Raw genomic sequence first — 17,018 nt, forward strand, 5'->3', positions numbered from 1 at the left:
TTATGAGCTTCTAAAACCAGGTGAAACCGTTAATACTGATCGCTACCGACAATAAATAATCAATTTGAAGCACGCTTTGATCATAAAACAACCAGATGGGCCAGAAGACAAGGCAAAGTAATTTTGCTTCATGATAACGCACCATCACACACTTCAAAACCAGTTAAAGACACATTAAAAGATCTTGCCTGGGAAGTATTAACCCACCAGCCATATTCACCAGACCTTGCTCCTTCAGATTACCATTTGTTCCGATCGATGGCACACGCACTTTCTGAGCAGCACTTCAAAACGTACGAAGAAGTGGAAAATTGGGTCTCTGAATGGTTTACCTCAAAACAAGAAAAGTTCTATTGGGACAGTATCCACAAATTATCTGAAAGATGGGGCAAGTGTGTAGCTAGCGATGGACATTACTTTGAATAAAGCACTTTTGATGTTTCTCTTGAAATTATCATATTTTCTTTGATTACAAAATCTGCATTATTAACCGGTACACCTGGTAAGATCTCATCCTAATAAAGGCATGTGATGTGCCAGACGACTATATTACACTGCTTCCTATAATTAAATAATAAAACACAAAGGGCAATAGTAATAAAGAAGAGAAGTAAGAAACTGGATAGGTCATAATAGAAATTAACCTTTTAGAAGATTATATCAGTCAGAATCTTATAGTAATTTTTATATGTGAAAAAGTAAAATGTATGTTTTTCTACTTACTTAAGAATAAGCTTTTCTACAGCACTTTGTCCAATAAAACCAGAGTCTCTTAAATCCAAGGTATACTGATTGAAAATTTTTCCGGAATTGAGTAAATTAAATATTTCTTCACCTGGATGATGATCAGGAATAGCATCAATTGTAATTGAAAATTTCTTTAGAAATTCCCTGAAATTAAAAAAAGTTATTGAATAACAAACAGTTATATTGCATTTAAATTTATATTTAAAAGTTGAGTGTAAAGCAAACTTTTCTTAGGATCAATGTAATCCTAGATTAGAAGACTGGCATGAAAACATGTGTTTTGCTCCTCATACTTTTTGCTAGTTATTAGTCCAAAGCCACTAAATGTGTGTGAAAAGAAACAATAAACAGGAGAAAAGACAAATGATATAACTTGGCCTTAACATTTGCCTTTCAAATCCATCACAGATTAGCCACCAAGTAAATAACCATCAATTGCCCATTTATTTTATAAAGATAAAACTTAAAAAATGTATAAACTTAACAGGGTATATATTATGAAAAACCAGTATACCTTTGCTCTTCTAAGAGGCCATCCTCATCATCTGTACTGTCTTGATCTCCAATTCTGATTGGGGATTTAATGCCTCGGCCCTGCCTAATATCTTCCTGTAGTTGCTTCTGTAGTTCATCTAGCCTGAGAATTGAAAGAATGTTATAATAAATGGTTTGCCCTAAAAATAAAAACAAACTTTAGTAAAACTCTTATTAAGTACTAGAGGCCCGGTGCATGGATTCGTGCACGGGTGGGGTCCCTTGGCCTGACCTGTGGGGATCGGGCGAAACTGGCTCTCCGACATCCCCTGAAGGGTCCTGGATTGCAAGAGGGTGGTTCTCGGTGACGCAACCCGGAATCGGGCTCCCTTCTCTCTGGTTCCGGGTGCATCACCCAAGAACCGCAGCTGCTAAGTCACTGCAGCTCAGCAGCTCCTGCATTGAGCATCTGCACCCTGGTGGTCAGTGCGCATCATAGCTACCAGTTGGAGCGTCTGCCCCCTAGTGGTCATTGCGTGTCATAGCTACTGGCCAGTTGGTCAGTCGCTTAGGCTTTTGTATAGATAGATAGATATAGATACTGTTATAAGACAAACTTTGTTTACACTATGGATTAAATCATGTCTCCCAAATAATTCATGATATACAATATAGTATATATTATTTTCATTAAATACACACACAAAAAATCTATTTTAGGTCTTAGACTTTTATCCAGCTACAGTATAGTACTAGAATAGTATTCCATCACATAAAAGACTTGAATGTTACTTTATAGCTAGGACTTCAAGAATGATGTCCAAATCATTTAGAGAAAGGGGAAGGAAAAAATGGCAAAGAATAATTCAATGTTTAATCTCTAATGCTCATTTGACTTCCAGTAGACCAACAACCTAATATTGTTAACTAGGTTTTCTAGCAGCATTAGTCATTATTATTGGCATCATCATCATTACCATCATCATCATCATCCTATCACCTAACTCTTACCAAGCACTTGCTATATGACAGGCACTATACTAACTTTATGTATTGACTTTTTTTAACCCTCACAACAACCCCATGTGGTAGTTCATGATTACCCATTTTATACATGAGGAAACGGCCTTACAAAAGCTAACTTACTCAACCTGACAATGTGAGGAGCTGGAATTCAAAGTCAGAGTCTAGCATTTAAGTCCTTCCTTGCTTATATTACTCACCAAGATAATTTTAACGAGGTCCTTATTCCTAGCTCCAGCCCCATAGTAGATGAGTGTAATATAACAATAAATGACCAGTAAATGTACTACTCTATTACTGCAGGAAACAGTCAATCATCAGATCAAACTAGCATCTCTGCCTTTGGTATGAGCAATGTTCAATTTATATAAGCAACATCAGATTTGACATCGCAAGTAACATGAATTCATGAAACATTTAAAAAAGTTTATAATAAAAACAATTCCTCTAATTATATTCAGAAAGGGGAACACATCTGACGTAGTATCTGCAATTCCTATATCCAGATACTTAGTTATCAGGTTTGAGACACATATATAACATCTTAAAGCCAGTTGAGCTTTTAGTGAAGTTCTCTGAGCTCATTTCAAGGATATACTTTGAACTAATAAGGAATATATTTACCTCCTCTCATTAGCAAGAGTAGTTTGCAATTAGTCACATAAATTTCACTGGGGTTATTATGACTCTCAAACTTTTTTATTTCTTTGTGTGTGCATGTTGAAGGTGTCAGTCAAAACTAAACTTCTTCCTCACAAGAGTAGCTTGGTGTATAAATAACAGTTCTGGTGTCAAAACCTGGACTAGGCAGGCATAAACATTAAAACAATTTTTACCTATGCAAACAACAAAAACAAACAATCCGATTAAAAAATAAGTAAAGGATCTTAACAGACATTTCTCCAAAGAAGCTACAAAAATGCCAATAAAGACATGAAAAGATGCTCAACCTCATTAGCAAAATGCAAATCAAAACCATAATGAGATAACCACTTCATACTCCTTTGGTTGGCTATTATAAAAAGAAAACCACAAACAGAAAATACCAAGGCTTGGTAAGGATATACAGAAACTGGAACCCTTGTGCATTGCTGGTGGAAATATAAAATGGTATAGCCACTATGTAAAACAGTATGGCAGTTCCTCAAAAAATTATGCATAGAATTACCAGATGATCCAGCAATTGCACTTCTGGGTATATACCCCAAATTGAAAGTGGGTACTTGAAGAGACATTTGTATATCCATGTTCATAGCAGTAATATTTACAAGTCAAAAAACAAGAAGCGACCCCAGTGCCCACTGATGAACAAAATATGGTATCTATATACAATAGATTCAGCCTTACAAAGGAAGGACATTTTGACACATGCTACATGGATAAACCCTGACGATATGCTAATGGAAATAAGCCAGTCATGAAAGGACGAATGCTTATAATCCTATTTATATGAGGTATACAGAATAGTCAATTTCATAGAGACAGAAAGTAGAACAATAGTTACACCAGGGAATGGGAGTTACTGGTTAATGGATATGGGATTTCAATTAGGGATATGGAAAAAAAAAGTTCTAGGGCTAGATGGTGGTGATGGTTACACAACAATATAAATGTACTTGATGAATTGTACATTTTAAAGTGATTGAAACAGTAAATTTTATGTTATATTATATATATATATATATATATCATAATAAAAAACCCACAAAAATTCTAATGCTTTAAAAAAAGTTTTTATTTATTTCAGAGAGAGGAAGGAGGGAGAGATAGAAACACCGATTGGCTGTCTCCTGCACACCCCCTCCTGGGGATCGAATGCAAAACCCGGGCAAGTGCCCTGACCGGGAATAGAACCGGCAATCTCCTGATGCATGGGCTGACACTCAACCAACTGAGCTACACCAGCTGGGCTCTACTAATGCTTTTGATCAAGAATTTCAGGTATCAGTTAGGTACTAGTTGTGGTAAGCAGAAAGAAATTTATGTTAATGGAGTATACCATAAAAAGCTGGAGCCTCTGATCCACACTATAAACAAGAATACCTTATTTCTGAAACAGTCAGCATGTTAAATTTAGCAAGGTAGTCATGATGCTAACTAACCTTTGTGTGTCTTCCATTTCCTTCACTAGACGCTCTAGAGTATTTGTATAAGTTCCACTATGAACATGTTCCTAAAACAAGAAGAAATTTTAGGAATACTTTATAACATATCTTAGTAGAAGAATTGGGATGTTTTAAGTTATTCAGAGTACTAAAGAATATTCTCTCTTTAAATAACCTGGGCCAGGAGAATACCTTTCTTAAAAGAGAATTTTCATCATCATGCTTTAAATCTAGTATTTTGTACTACAGGCATTTTGATTTTGCCATCTACTAGGAAAGGCACTACTTATAAAAAACTCTGCTAGCCTTAGGAACTGACTGCAAACACCCAAAGGCTCCATGGCTACCCTATCTTTATTTTTAAATCCTATTTTAGTAGAATCAAACTGTTAATTTTTAGGTGTTACCATGAACATTAACACCTTCCCCACCAAATTTTACAGACATATTAGAATTTAATTCAGCTTATTCCCAAGATAGAATGAAGCACTTTATAAATAAAATTGCACACCACAATTAACAACATTCTACACTCTACCTTCATTTACAGCAGTGGTCTCCAAAGCAGGGGGTGTGCAAGGTGATCCATTGGGGTGCAGGAAGAAAATAATAGAACTTCTATTTACATGGAACTTCTATAGAAACTCCAGTAGAACTTAGTCTATAGTAACTTCTACATAAAGTCTATAGGAAAATACCTTTTTCTTCTTCCTTTAAATTTTTTTTGCATATTCGTTAGAAAATACATAGTATAGTGATACATGTATTAACCTATAAGTATACATATACATTGGGGTGCATGCTCAAAAATTGTTTTACTAATAGAAGTGTGTGTGATCAAATAATTTTGGAGACCACTGATTTACAGTAATAAAACTAAAGATATGGGAAACCCATTAACCAAACAAAAACTCTATCAGTTTCAGACCAATTATGACTCATAACAAATACTGGCTTTTAAAATAAGTTCTAACATTCTATCCCTCTTTCATCATCAATCCATCTTTCCCTCTTCAAGTAAAGATATTTGTTATAAAACTACTTACTGTATAGTCTGATGACTGAGATCCAAGCCCCTTGGAAAGAGCAGGAGGCTTTCCTGTAGATGTAGGAGTCTGATTGAAGTTCAAAGCCATTATTTCTTCCAGGGATTTTAATGTTTCCTCTTCCTCATCACTGTCTAGGTTGTAACCTAAACTTTCTTCATCACTATCAAAACCACCCCTTAGTTTTCTTTTCAGTGCATTGCTACCTGCATTAGAATTTCCTGAACTCTCTTTATCTGAAGGGGCTTTATCTGAAGGTGCTGGGATACATGGCACAACTTCCAAAGCAGCCGGGGGAGACTTTGTAGGAGTGCCATATTCTGAATGCAAAGATCCCCCTGAAATTTTCCCTGAAGATACATTAGAATCAGCCTTATTAGTCTTTGCTTTGTGTTCCTTGTGTTTGGAGGGCTCTGTAGAATGCCCAGAACATTCTTTAGATGAAGAACGTTCTTTATCTTTTTTAGAATTTAATGATACCCGAGAGGAACCAGCACTCGGATCATGGGAAAGTAAAGGTAAAAGTTTTGTCTCCTTTGATGCCACGGAGCTAGCAGTTTTATTTTTCTGAAGGTTGCTAGCTTTTTTAACTGTAGACTTTTCCTGAGGTAAAGATAAGTGGGGTTTCTGCATCTTAGTCTCTTTGGTACTTGCCACACGGACTTGGTCACTATTCCTGGAAGGATGGTGGCCAGAATTTGAAGGTGCCAAGCCTGCAGTGGAGCGGTCAGCTTCTTCATTCGGTTCCTTGGCTATATCTTCCAAGCGCAATACATCACCAGGTGTCTTCAGTGCAATGTGTTTTATAAATTTCTCTTTCTTATGTGGTCCATCAGGACGCTTCTCAAGGAAGGACTCTTTTGCTTTTGGCATTATAGATTCTCTTGTGCTTTTCAGATCTGAGTCCACAGAGTTCCTTTTTCTTTTGTCAGGGAATTTATTCTGCTTAGAGCCTGCTAAAATTTAATTTTTGCCAGATTAGTGAAAACATATTTTTCTATCTTAGTAAAGTTTACTCAATGTTTAGAACAACCTGCCAAATGTTTACATTCTAAAAGTTTAGGCTGAGATTATTTACCACATATGGAATGAAGAAAAAGAGTTAATACTATCATTTATTTTTTAACTGATAAACACTGGTGAGTTCAAGAAAAATAAAGCTAATGACAAATGCTTATTTTCATTCCAAAACTATTGAAAGTTTACTACCTAAATAGGATTAAAGGTGTGACTCTCCAAAACATAAAAAACTGTGTATTTGTATCAAGGAAAGGGTTACAAAGGCACTTTCCCTCAAAGTGCATACACCCTTTTGTTAGACCAAGGATTACCTGGTTCCAGAAACGTAACACTTCTATATCTAAATTTATATGACCTTAAAAACACATATATGGTAACTAGTTAAAGGCAGACATATTTTAAGTTCTCAATTTAAAAAATTAATTTGTCTTTCTCCCTAGTATTTGTTTATCCTTTCCCATGTATCGCTCTAGTCTTTAGCTATGTTATGGGTTGAACCATGGCTCCCAAAATGATATGTGGAAGTCCTAACTCCCAGAACCTCAGAATGTGACCTTTTACAGGGGGTAATCAAATTACAATGTCATTAGGGTGGGTCCTAATCCAATATGACTGGCATCCATATAAAAAGGGAAATTTGGACATGAAGACATACATGCAGAGGAAAGATGACATAAAGATAGATAGGGAGAAGATGCTGTGATTGGAGTGATGCATCTATAAGTCAAAGAATGCCAAAGATTGTAGGCAAACACCAGAAGCTAGAAGAGGCAAGAAAGGATCCTCCCTTAGAGTTGTTAGAGAGACCATGGCCTACTGATATCCTTAACTTTAGATTTCTAGCTTCTAGAACCATAACGTAATAAATTTCTGTTTTAAGCCACCTATGTTTTGGTACTTATGGCAGCCCTAGACAACTAATATAAGCTGTGTTAGCAGTTCCATCCAGAAGCAATTTAATAACCACATATATTAGAGTTAACCAGTTTTTAAAAATTTCTTATTGCTTAAAAATGTGGTTTCATTAATTAACTCTTAAAATTCATCATTCATAGCCTAGCCACTATGGCTCAGTGAATAGAGTGTTGGCCCAGAGACTGAAGTGTCCCCGATTCAATTCTTGTCAAGGGCACGTACCTAGGTTGCAGGCTCAATCCTCGGCCTGGTTGGGGAGCATGTGGGAGGCAACCAATCAATGTGTCTCTCTCACATCGATGTTTCTCTCTGTCTCTCCCCCTCTCTCTAAAAATAAATGGACAAATATTCTCCAGTGAAGATTAACAACAAAAAATTATCATTCATTAAAAATTCACTACTTATATAATCAGTATTCTCAAAAAATCAAATTTCCCTAAATCAAGTTTCTTTCTGCACATGGACAGATCCTCCATGTCCCCAAATCCTCAACAAATTAAAAAGAAAAAGAAACAAATAAAAACCTCAAGTTAAGCAATTATTTGTATATCTTAATATATAATCTGGAAAATTCATCTTATAAAAATAAAAAAATCAATTAAACACATGCTTCATTTTTCTACAGATATCTCCTATTACCTGAAGAAATCATTCATGCCCACTCAGTTTTCTGGGGTTAAATGTCCTATAAAAAAGGATAGGGGTTCCTTATAGTGCAGGATAAGAAATCTAATAACTAAGAAAAAGGGAACACTTAGGACAGATGTATATTGATTATCTTAAGTTTGAAGGTTATAAGAAAGATAGCTACAGACCTGTCAGTTTGAGTTTTGTTCCATTTTCCTAGAGAAGTCAAATATTTATTATAGCTAGTAATGAGAAGAAATTCCTGCTTTGTTCAGGAACTGAAAACTTATCCAGAAGAGAAAAAGTATTTGTGGGCAAAGTTTAGGAAAAATTAGCTTACTTAGAGCTTTAACATCTAGAATTAGAGGAGGGTGAATTGGTACTATGGGTAGGCTCCCTTTTTGCAAGCTCGCTAGGGCAATGGATTAACTGCAAAATTTTCATGATTCTTTTGTTTTAAATAAAAATAACTATTTTTATTGATTTCAGAGAGGAAGGGAGAGGGAGAGAGAGATGGAAACATCCATGATGAGAGGTAATCACTGATTGATTGTCTCCTACACACCCTGAGGATCGAGCCCACAACCAGGGCATGTGCCCTGAGAATCGAACCGTGACCTGCTGGTTCATAGGTCAACACTCTACCACTGAGCCACACCAGTTGGGTTCATGATTCTTTATGCACCCCTACTGTAATCTTAGATGGAATGTTTTACAATATTTCAAATATGTATCTATAATAATAAAAGCGTAATATGCTAATTAGACTGGACAGCCAAACGACTTTCCGGACATCCTTCCAGATGTCCTTCTGGACGAAGCCGGGGCTGTGAGGGCCAAGGCAAGCTGCTGTGGCTGCAAAGGCTGAGCCCCTTGCATGAATTTCATGCATTGGGCCTCTAGTTAGTATATAAAATACTCAGATAAGACAGTGATTGAGTCTGTAAAGAAAAAAGGAAAAAATCCAAATGCTCAATAAGGAATTAGATATTAATAAATTATGGAATAAACTATCAATGGATTAAGCTGGACCTTAGAATTCAGCCAAAGGATGGGGCTCTGGAAGACCGAAGAGCCAAATGCCTATGCTGCCAACATTTCTGAAACCCTCAACTTGTGTGTGATTATGCATAGCATCATCACAACTGTGTAATAGTAGTAATATGAACAAGACATAACATTTAAATTATTAATCTCTATTCAGATAAAGATAAGCACTCTTCATGTTATTTAGAGTCCTAATATCCTTTATATCCTGTTGACAGTCAACTGAAGTGTAAATGTATATTTATTAAGAGTAAAATACCACAATTGTGAGGATTATGAAAAACATTCAAACATATTAGAAATAAAAATATAAGTGAAGGCAACATCTTAAGTCTGCCTCTGAAAATGGGCAGTGTTCAAAAACTTCAGTATGTAGTATTATATAAATAAAACTACAGTCACCACTGAGGAAATCTATAAATCCGTGAAGATAATTCTTATCTCAGTCATTATCCGAGGGGGAAAATAAGCTGAATAGCTTGGTGGCATAACCATAACTAGCAGCCTCCTACACTAGAAGAACTAGCCTAAAAATATTTTGTTCTTCCATTCACCTCAGTGCAAAGAGATTATTTATTTATTATTACAAACACTGAGTGCAGGAGCAATCCCATACCTGAGAAATTATTGTTCTTGTACTATTAATGTCAAAATTGACTAAAATTAAATCACCAAAAACAACATTATAAAATCTAAATAAATTTTAAAAATTCTATGAAACTTCAATCTTATTCCTGATGCTAGAAGCTCTTTAATAATGGTAAAGTATGATTTTAGCCTTGGCTGAAGATTAATTTTAACACTTGAGATCACTTGGTCAAAATGCAATGCACCTCTAGAATATATAAAAAAGTTTTACTGAAGAATGGTAAGTCAGAACTGTCTCTATACCTCCATTTTTTAAGTTTCTAAAAGTAACCATCTTATACAGATATGAGGCTCAAACAAATTAAAAGGATATAGAACAAAGTATGGCACATAGTAAGTGCTCAATAAATGTTTGCTAGTATCGTTATTAGTGTGGAACTTTGTAAAGTCTATTTTTCAAAGTTTACAATCATATCAAATTATTAACAGTTGTTATTTCTGGGGGCCTTTCATTTTTTGTGCTATAAATTTCTGCACTGTTTAAATTTTATACTGTTCTATTTTCTAGTTTAAAAAAGAGAAAGATATTTTAAGAATGACTGAATTAATAGCAGCTGTTTGCTATTATGTATTTTCTCAACCAACAGATATTAAAAGTACAAACTAGTGTCATGTAGGCGCCCTTGAAATTTGATACTAAAAAGGGATCTTTGTATTTGAAATACAGGAAACACTATTGTGGTTCATGATAACAGTTTCAACCTTATACAAAGCATCTTTAATACACCAAGACTTCAGATAGTCCACAATTCCAGAAATATAAGATTATGCTTCTTAATTGTAGCCAAGGATTCAGAAGAACAATGAATACCAATGTGAGAAACACACTGTTAGGAACTATTGAAGAATGTGAAGAGTCAAGACAAATCACTGTTTACTTATACTAAATTCTAGGACTATTCCTTTTTTTTTTTTAAAATATTTTTAATTGATTTTTTACAGAGAGGAAGGGAGAGGGATAGAGAGCTAGAAACATCAATGAGAGAGAAACATCGATCAGCTGCCACCTGCACACTCCCCACTGGGGATGTGCCCGCAACCGAGGCACATCGAACCTGACCAGAATCGAACCTGGGACCCCTGAGTCCGCAGGCCGACGCTCTACCACTGAGCCAAACCAGTTAGGGCAAGGACTATTCCTTTTGAATATAATATTATAAACCCTAAACTAATGCGACACTCAAATCACCTCTAGGAGGAAACTGCATACTTAAACAAATTTGCTTTAAGAAACAGTACCATTAAAATGCAAATTTATTTTAAAATTCATAAATTGAATTTTGATTCTACCTGAAGCAGCGTCCCATGAATCAGAAGACGATCTTTTTCTTGAGAGATGTCCATTTTCCTGTTAGCAAAATGAGATAAAATTCATTAAGAGTTGGGGGAAGAATGTGAATTTTTCTTCATACATTTGAACACAGATTTCTAGACTGAATAAAGCAAAAACGTCTATTTGGAGGTTAAATTCAAGCTTCTATAATAAAATATTTTAAATTCTTAAGTTTTATCATAAAAATAAAGGGCATTTGTATCATAAAAATATAAAAAATGCCATAAAATAAAGTCAGTTTTTATAACACAAATTTAGAAATTTACATTCATAGCTCAGGATTAAGATTTTATTAGAGCAGTGTACTATTACTCTGATAAACAGTAGGCTTAATATTTGCCAATCAAATGGATACAATTCACTTTTCAATACTTCTGTTTAAGAACTGATGCAACACCAAACACTGAAATCTTATAAAAATGGACCAAATGCTACTAATCTCTATTGATAATTAGCAAATCTCACTGGTAAAGGCACCAAACTCCTTGCAAACCCGAGTTTATAAATATATTTTCTTGCAGCAATCTCCATTCACTCCCAGAACTTCATTGTTTGGTTTATTTTTGGTCTATCTGGTGTACAAATTTCATAGCAACTTTTCATCATAGCACTTACTGTTACCTAATCTTCCTGTATTTGCTCTGTATGTAGAGAAGCTCTCTGAAAAAATGTATTTAACAACTTGACTTTCCAGGGACGAGGGTCATCTTTTGTGCTGATCTAAGTTTGGTCTAGTCTCAAAAGATAAATCTGATGAGGTTAAGATGTGAAGGGGGGCCCTAGCTGGCTTGGCTCAGTGGATAGAGCGTCGGCCTGTGGACTGAGGGGTCCCAGGTTCGATTCCGGTCAAGGGCACATGCCTGGGTTGCGGGCTCGATCCCGGTGGGGGGTGTGCAGGAGGCAGCCAATCAGTGATTCTCTCTCACCATTGATGTTTCTATCTCTCCTTCTCCCTTCCTCTCTGAAATCAATAAAGAAATATATTTAAAAAAAAAAAAGATGTGAAGGGGGATGGATGGAGGTAAAAGAGGGCATAGAGGGGATAAATGGTGATGGAAAAAAACTAAATTAAATGAAAATTTTAAAAAAATGTATTTGGATAATTTTCTAAGCTTTCTAAGACTTCTACTCAATTATTTAAGATTTATATATAGTCTAAACCAGTGATTCTCAAACTTTAAAGTGCATCAAAATCATCTAGAAGGCTTGTTAATGGCAGATTGCTGAATTCTACCTCCACAGTTTCTGGTTCAGTGGGTCTGAAGTGGGGCCTGAGATTTGTATTTCTAACAACTTAAAAAATTAAGGGCAGGAAACATTATTTTATTGAGTTTGATCAACAGTTGGACAAAACCTAATGAAATCAGCTTCTACTACACAATCTGTGTTATCAGTATTTCTTTAATAAGAGATACCAATATGATGTTAACAATTTTTAAATATTTTTAGATTTAGTATCTAAATATGATAAAGCAGTAGTTAAGCTAATTCAGTAATTATTTCACATACCAGGTTTGAGAGATTACTCTTTCCAGGTCTGACATCATTCTGTTTACTCTGTTCCTGCCTTGGTTGGTAATTTCTTTCTATACTTGAGGATTTTAAGGAAAGACTGTTTGCTTCTGAGAAAGAATTTTCTGAGTTGATTCTCTGTTCCATTTGCTCCCTTCTTAACTTCTTTAGTTCTCTTTCTTTGCAGTAAGAAGCTAGTGACAACTGGAACTTAGCTCCGAGTGGGCTTTCTCCTGGGTGATGCCTGGATAGGCTGCTTCTGCTGCTAAGACTTCTGGAGGTGTTCTTGAAGATGTCAGTTTCTGTCACTGTGGCCTGCTTTTTGGAATCTGCATTGGTCTTGCCTCGATCTCTATCATTCTTCTCCCTGCTATTTTCATGAGTCAACAGTGACTTCCTTCTCTCTGGAGATCGATGTTTTTTCTTTAGTGTCTTCATCTCTTTAGACAAGTGACATGAAGGAGGAATATAGACAGTCTTTGTAAGTGTCTTTGGACATTTGGTGGTTAGTGACACACAAGGCCGACATGACTCATGATCTTTAGGGTGCTCTTTAACACCTTTCATTAAAGCCTCTAAAATAGAGCTCTTTTCTGATGACAGCTTTTTGGGTTTAGATATTTTTGGCGAGGATAGTTTCCTTTCAAACTGCTCTGTCCCAGTGATGGGTAAACCACTTTCTCCATATTTGATGTTTGATTTTTGTGGAGAATCCAACATATGTCTGTCTAAATAGCCAATTAAAACACACAAATCGCATGTTATTAAAAATATACAAACTATTTTGTATAAATATTTAAAGTATGAATAATACTAATCTATCACAAAAAAAATTCAAATTGCTTATTTAGATAATAATACACATTTTATGGGGGGTAGGGTTAAGACACAATTTAATTGTTAACAGCCTTACTTTCATAAGCATTCCTTTTGCTACATCATGTAAGCTCCTTATGGCTCTATGAAATAAGTTACTGTATTAGAGAGTCAAAACAGTATGCATTATGAAAATTGACTACAAGTTTTAAAACATAGAAGCAAAAAGTTTATTCATGATGCTTAGAATTGTTTATCTTTGTAAAAAACTGCATTTTCATTTTTTAAAACTGTTCAAATTAATGAGTTTAGAGCAGATTTAAGAACTGAATCCATTTCCCTCTCCAAAAAAAATCCCACAAAAAATGCATTAGTAGTATACATACCTGGTTTTGAAGTTGGTTTGAAGAAATCTATAATTGACTGCTTCCTGAAAATAAAAGCATAACTAATATGGAATCACATAAGCAAATACTGAAACCTCAATAATTCAGAATAAGTAAAGAACACTAGTAGATTTATAGAATATAGGCTGGATTTCACTATCTAGTTTAATCAAAATCTGACAATGGCAATAATGCTCTGCTAAGCTGATTATAAACAATTGGAAATATAATTCACCACTTCCTGTAGGAATAAATTTATAAGTACAACTGAGGTTTATATAATCTATAGTACTAAAATGAGAAGATTGGAGTGCAGATCCAGAGAACTGGTAGAGTGCTTCCTAGGGCTCAAAAAGCTCACTACTACATAGAGTAAAAGATCTTGAGGGGATCTGATCCTATTCTTTGATTAACTTCAGTAATTTGATACAAAATAATGCTTAATCAGTGTTTGATAAATGAATAATGGAGATTGTAAAAACTGACTAAAACCTGAAGAGACTCATCACAAGAGTAGATGGTAGAATGGGTTGATTTGGCTGGTCTGAGGATGCAGCTGAAGAGTGTGCTGACAAAAGACAAAGGATCAAGTATTAACCTTATACTACTCTTGTACACTACAGTAAGATGCTAATCTAAGTAACAGCGGAAATTGGAATGAGTTCACAACTACATAGCGTCTCAAAAACCTTAATTTATCTAAGAGTTCTTTTTAAAAAAAATATATTTTTATTGATTTCGGAGAGAGAGAGGGAGAGATAGAAACATCAATGATGAGAGAGAATCATTGATTGGCTGCCTCCTACACGGCCCCTATTGGGGATCGAGCCTGCAATCCTGGGCATGTGCCCTTGACTGGAATTGAACCCAGGACCCTTCAGTCTGCAGGCCAATACTCCATCCACTGAGCCAAACCAGCCAGGGTTATCTAAGAGTTCTTAAGTTATTTACAAAAATAACACATTACCTGGGGGGAAATAAAACAAAAAGAAAAGTTAACAAGAATAACAAAACCCAAATTGTTTTCATTTTTTAAAAAAAATTTCTGCACCCTACAGTGGACACAGAGTGGAACAGGACCATATTATCAGAATTCGTATTCTGATTTGTTCATGTCTTTAGAGTTATTTGTCAGCTGCATAAAGAGGGATGTTGTATCTAGAACAAAAAAATCAATCTTCTGGCAAATATGGCTAAAATGTAATTATTTTATTGAAAGAGAATAAGCAACAGTCTATGAGTTTCCCTAAACATTTATCCACTAGGAGGTTGGAATGCTCAGAGAAAACGAACAATCCAAGTCCCTTGACAGTTAAGCTTCTTCATCTTATATACTTTACTGATCACATTAAAAGAGCAATGTCCACCTTTAATGGTTTATTGAGAGCCTACAATGTTTGTTTGAGATGCTGGTAGAAAAGTTAAGAAGTTATGAAATGAATGAGTAATGGAAGGAAGAATCTATGCATTTGTTTTCATAAAATAAATTAGACATGTCACTACATGAGAGTCAAGAAACAAATGCTAGAGGTTCTGTAAAGGGAAGAAGGATGATACCTTCAGTTATTGGTTGAGAAAAGAGAGATGGGACAGAATTAAGAAGCAGTTAATTCAAAACAAGACAATACTAAATGTTTTTACATTAATTACTAAAAGTAACACTATATCTCTTTCCTAAAATATTAGATCCCTGGCTCTTTTTTGATTATTATACTAGAGAGAAAAATGGTTTTGTAAAACACGCAAAGTATTTGCAAAATAACTATGAACTTAACTTTCAAGGAATGTTTCCTTAAGTTCACATGCACAGAAATGTCTATTATTTATAACTAGTTAAAAATTTTATAACAGCTCACAAACCCTTATCTGAAACTTTCGGGGCCAAATGTATTTTAGAATTCTGGATTTTAGAAAGGCAGGTAACTTCGATGCAGTATGTAAAGCCCCCAGTGGGGTCTGATATTGCACCCTGTAGCAGCAACCACATTAATATTTTTCCAGCAAAACTCACGAATACTTACACTTCATGGGATAAAGGCCATACAGCCTTCCATTAGTTCTAATCAGGTTTGGCTTCCAAGTAAGATGTGGTTCCAAACTCACTAAAAACTTTTGGTTTTCCTAGCTTCCTGACTTTCAGAATTAAGATAAGGGATTGTGGACCTGTTCTACAATAGCAGAAGATACATTTACTGTTAAACTTACGTTACAAGCTCTTAAACTTAAAATAAAAAAGACAGTACCAAGTGTGTAGAGAATTTAAACATGTTTTATTGTCAGAGGATGTCATTTGAAGAAATTCCCCATCTTTTTACACAGCTCCCACAAAATCTTTACATAAAAACTGGCCTCTTGGATTGGAGAAAACATCACATTCCAAATGTGCATGTTCTTTTAAGTATGAATTATCGTTTATACTGAACTCAAAAGTGATCTGTGGGTTTCCCTCATCACACCTTACGTAATTTCTCACCTACAATACAGAAAAAACGGCTTATACTATTAAACCACTAGGATCAGTAGAACTGGCAAAGTACAGAAAACCACATCGATGTGCATGAACCGGTCAGGGCCCCGGGTCCAGCTATCATAAAGGACGAAAATCACGTTCTGAGGCGGGATCTCCGTAGCCATCCCGGCTGCGGTCACTAGACCGAGGACAGCGTCCCAACTACAGAAAAGAAAACTCGAACTCCCAGAAGCCGCCGCGCGGAGGCGGGGCGGAGGTTTGCCAGGCCCCAAAACGCTGAGGCCTGAGCTCGCGGGGGATGGCGGGAACTGGAAGAGCGGCCGTCCGCAGTCCTCCCTCATACCCTTGCCCCCGCGACCCGGCCCCTTCTCAAGCCCTCTGCACTGTACCTGTCCCCAGGACTCTCTGTTCTCTTTCCCGCTGCAGCAGGAGCGGTACTACCGGGTCTCAGATGGCAGCGCGGGGGCGACGACCCCGGGGCTGGGGATGAGGGGAAACCTGGCCTAGCGAGCATGCAGCGCCTTGTCATGTCGGCGCCGCTGGCGACGGCGGCATGAGCTGTGGCTGGAGAAGTTGGGTGCGTGGTTGCCGTCTTGCTGCTGGGACTCGGGGAGGCTGTCGGAACAGAGGTGGGCGGCACCCCCTTCTCTCTTCATGGCGGTTCTCTCTCTTCGGAAGTGACTCTTGTGTGAGCGGGAAGGAACCAGAGGACTGTCAGGGGGCGGGTCTTACTTGAAGAGTCGGGCTCTGATTGGCTGATACGGCGGTCATTTCCGTAGTGGCGCAATAGAAAGCCGCAGCCTCTCAGGAGAAGGCGGGGTTTCGGGAAGGGGAGGGGAGAAGGAAAAC

General features: G+C 36.4%; 1 protein-coding gene across 1 annotated transcript in view; it reads right to left on the reverse strand.

The window, feature by feature from the left end:
* The window catches only part of SLF2 (SMC5-SMC6 complex localization factor 2), a 46,416-nt gene extending 29,543 nt beyond the window's left edge, over positions 1 to 16,873 (reverse strand). Inside the window, exons 1-8 of the mRNA XM_005885338.2 lie at positions 16,559 to 16,873; positions 13,700 to 13,743; positions 12,495 to 13,225; positions 10,943 to 11,000; positions 5,396 to 6,351; positions 4,347 to 4,417; positions 1,262 to 1,384; positions 724 to 891 (exon numbers count right to left, since the gene is read on the reverse strand). Coding sequence (XP_005885400.1) covers positions 724 to 891; positions 1,262 to 1,384; positions 4,347 to 4,417; positions 5,396 to 6,351; positions 10,943 to 11,000; positions 12,495 to 13,225; positions 13,700 to 13,743; positions 16,559 to 16,698 — 2,291 coding nt within the window. The 5' untranslated portion in view covers positions 16,699 to 16,873. The remainder of the gene's footprint in view (positions 1 to 723; positions 892 to 1,261; positions 1,385 to 4,346; positions 4,418 to 5,395; positions 6,352 to 10,942; positions 11,001 to 12,494; positions 13,226 to 13,699; positions 13,744 to 16,558) is intronic.
* Positions 16,874 to 17,018: the final 145 nt, after the last annotated feature.

Source organism: Myotis brandtii, unplaced genomic scaffold (assembly GCF_000412655.1).
Source record: "Myotis brandtii unplaced genomic scaffold, ASM41265v1 scaffold902, whole genome shotgun sequence".
Taxonomy (NCBI): domain Eukaryota; kingdom Metazoa; phylum Chordata; class Mammalia; order Chiroptera; family Vespertilionidae; genus Myotis; species Myotis brandtii.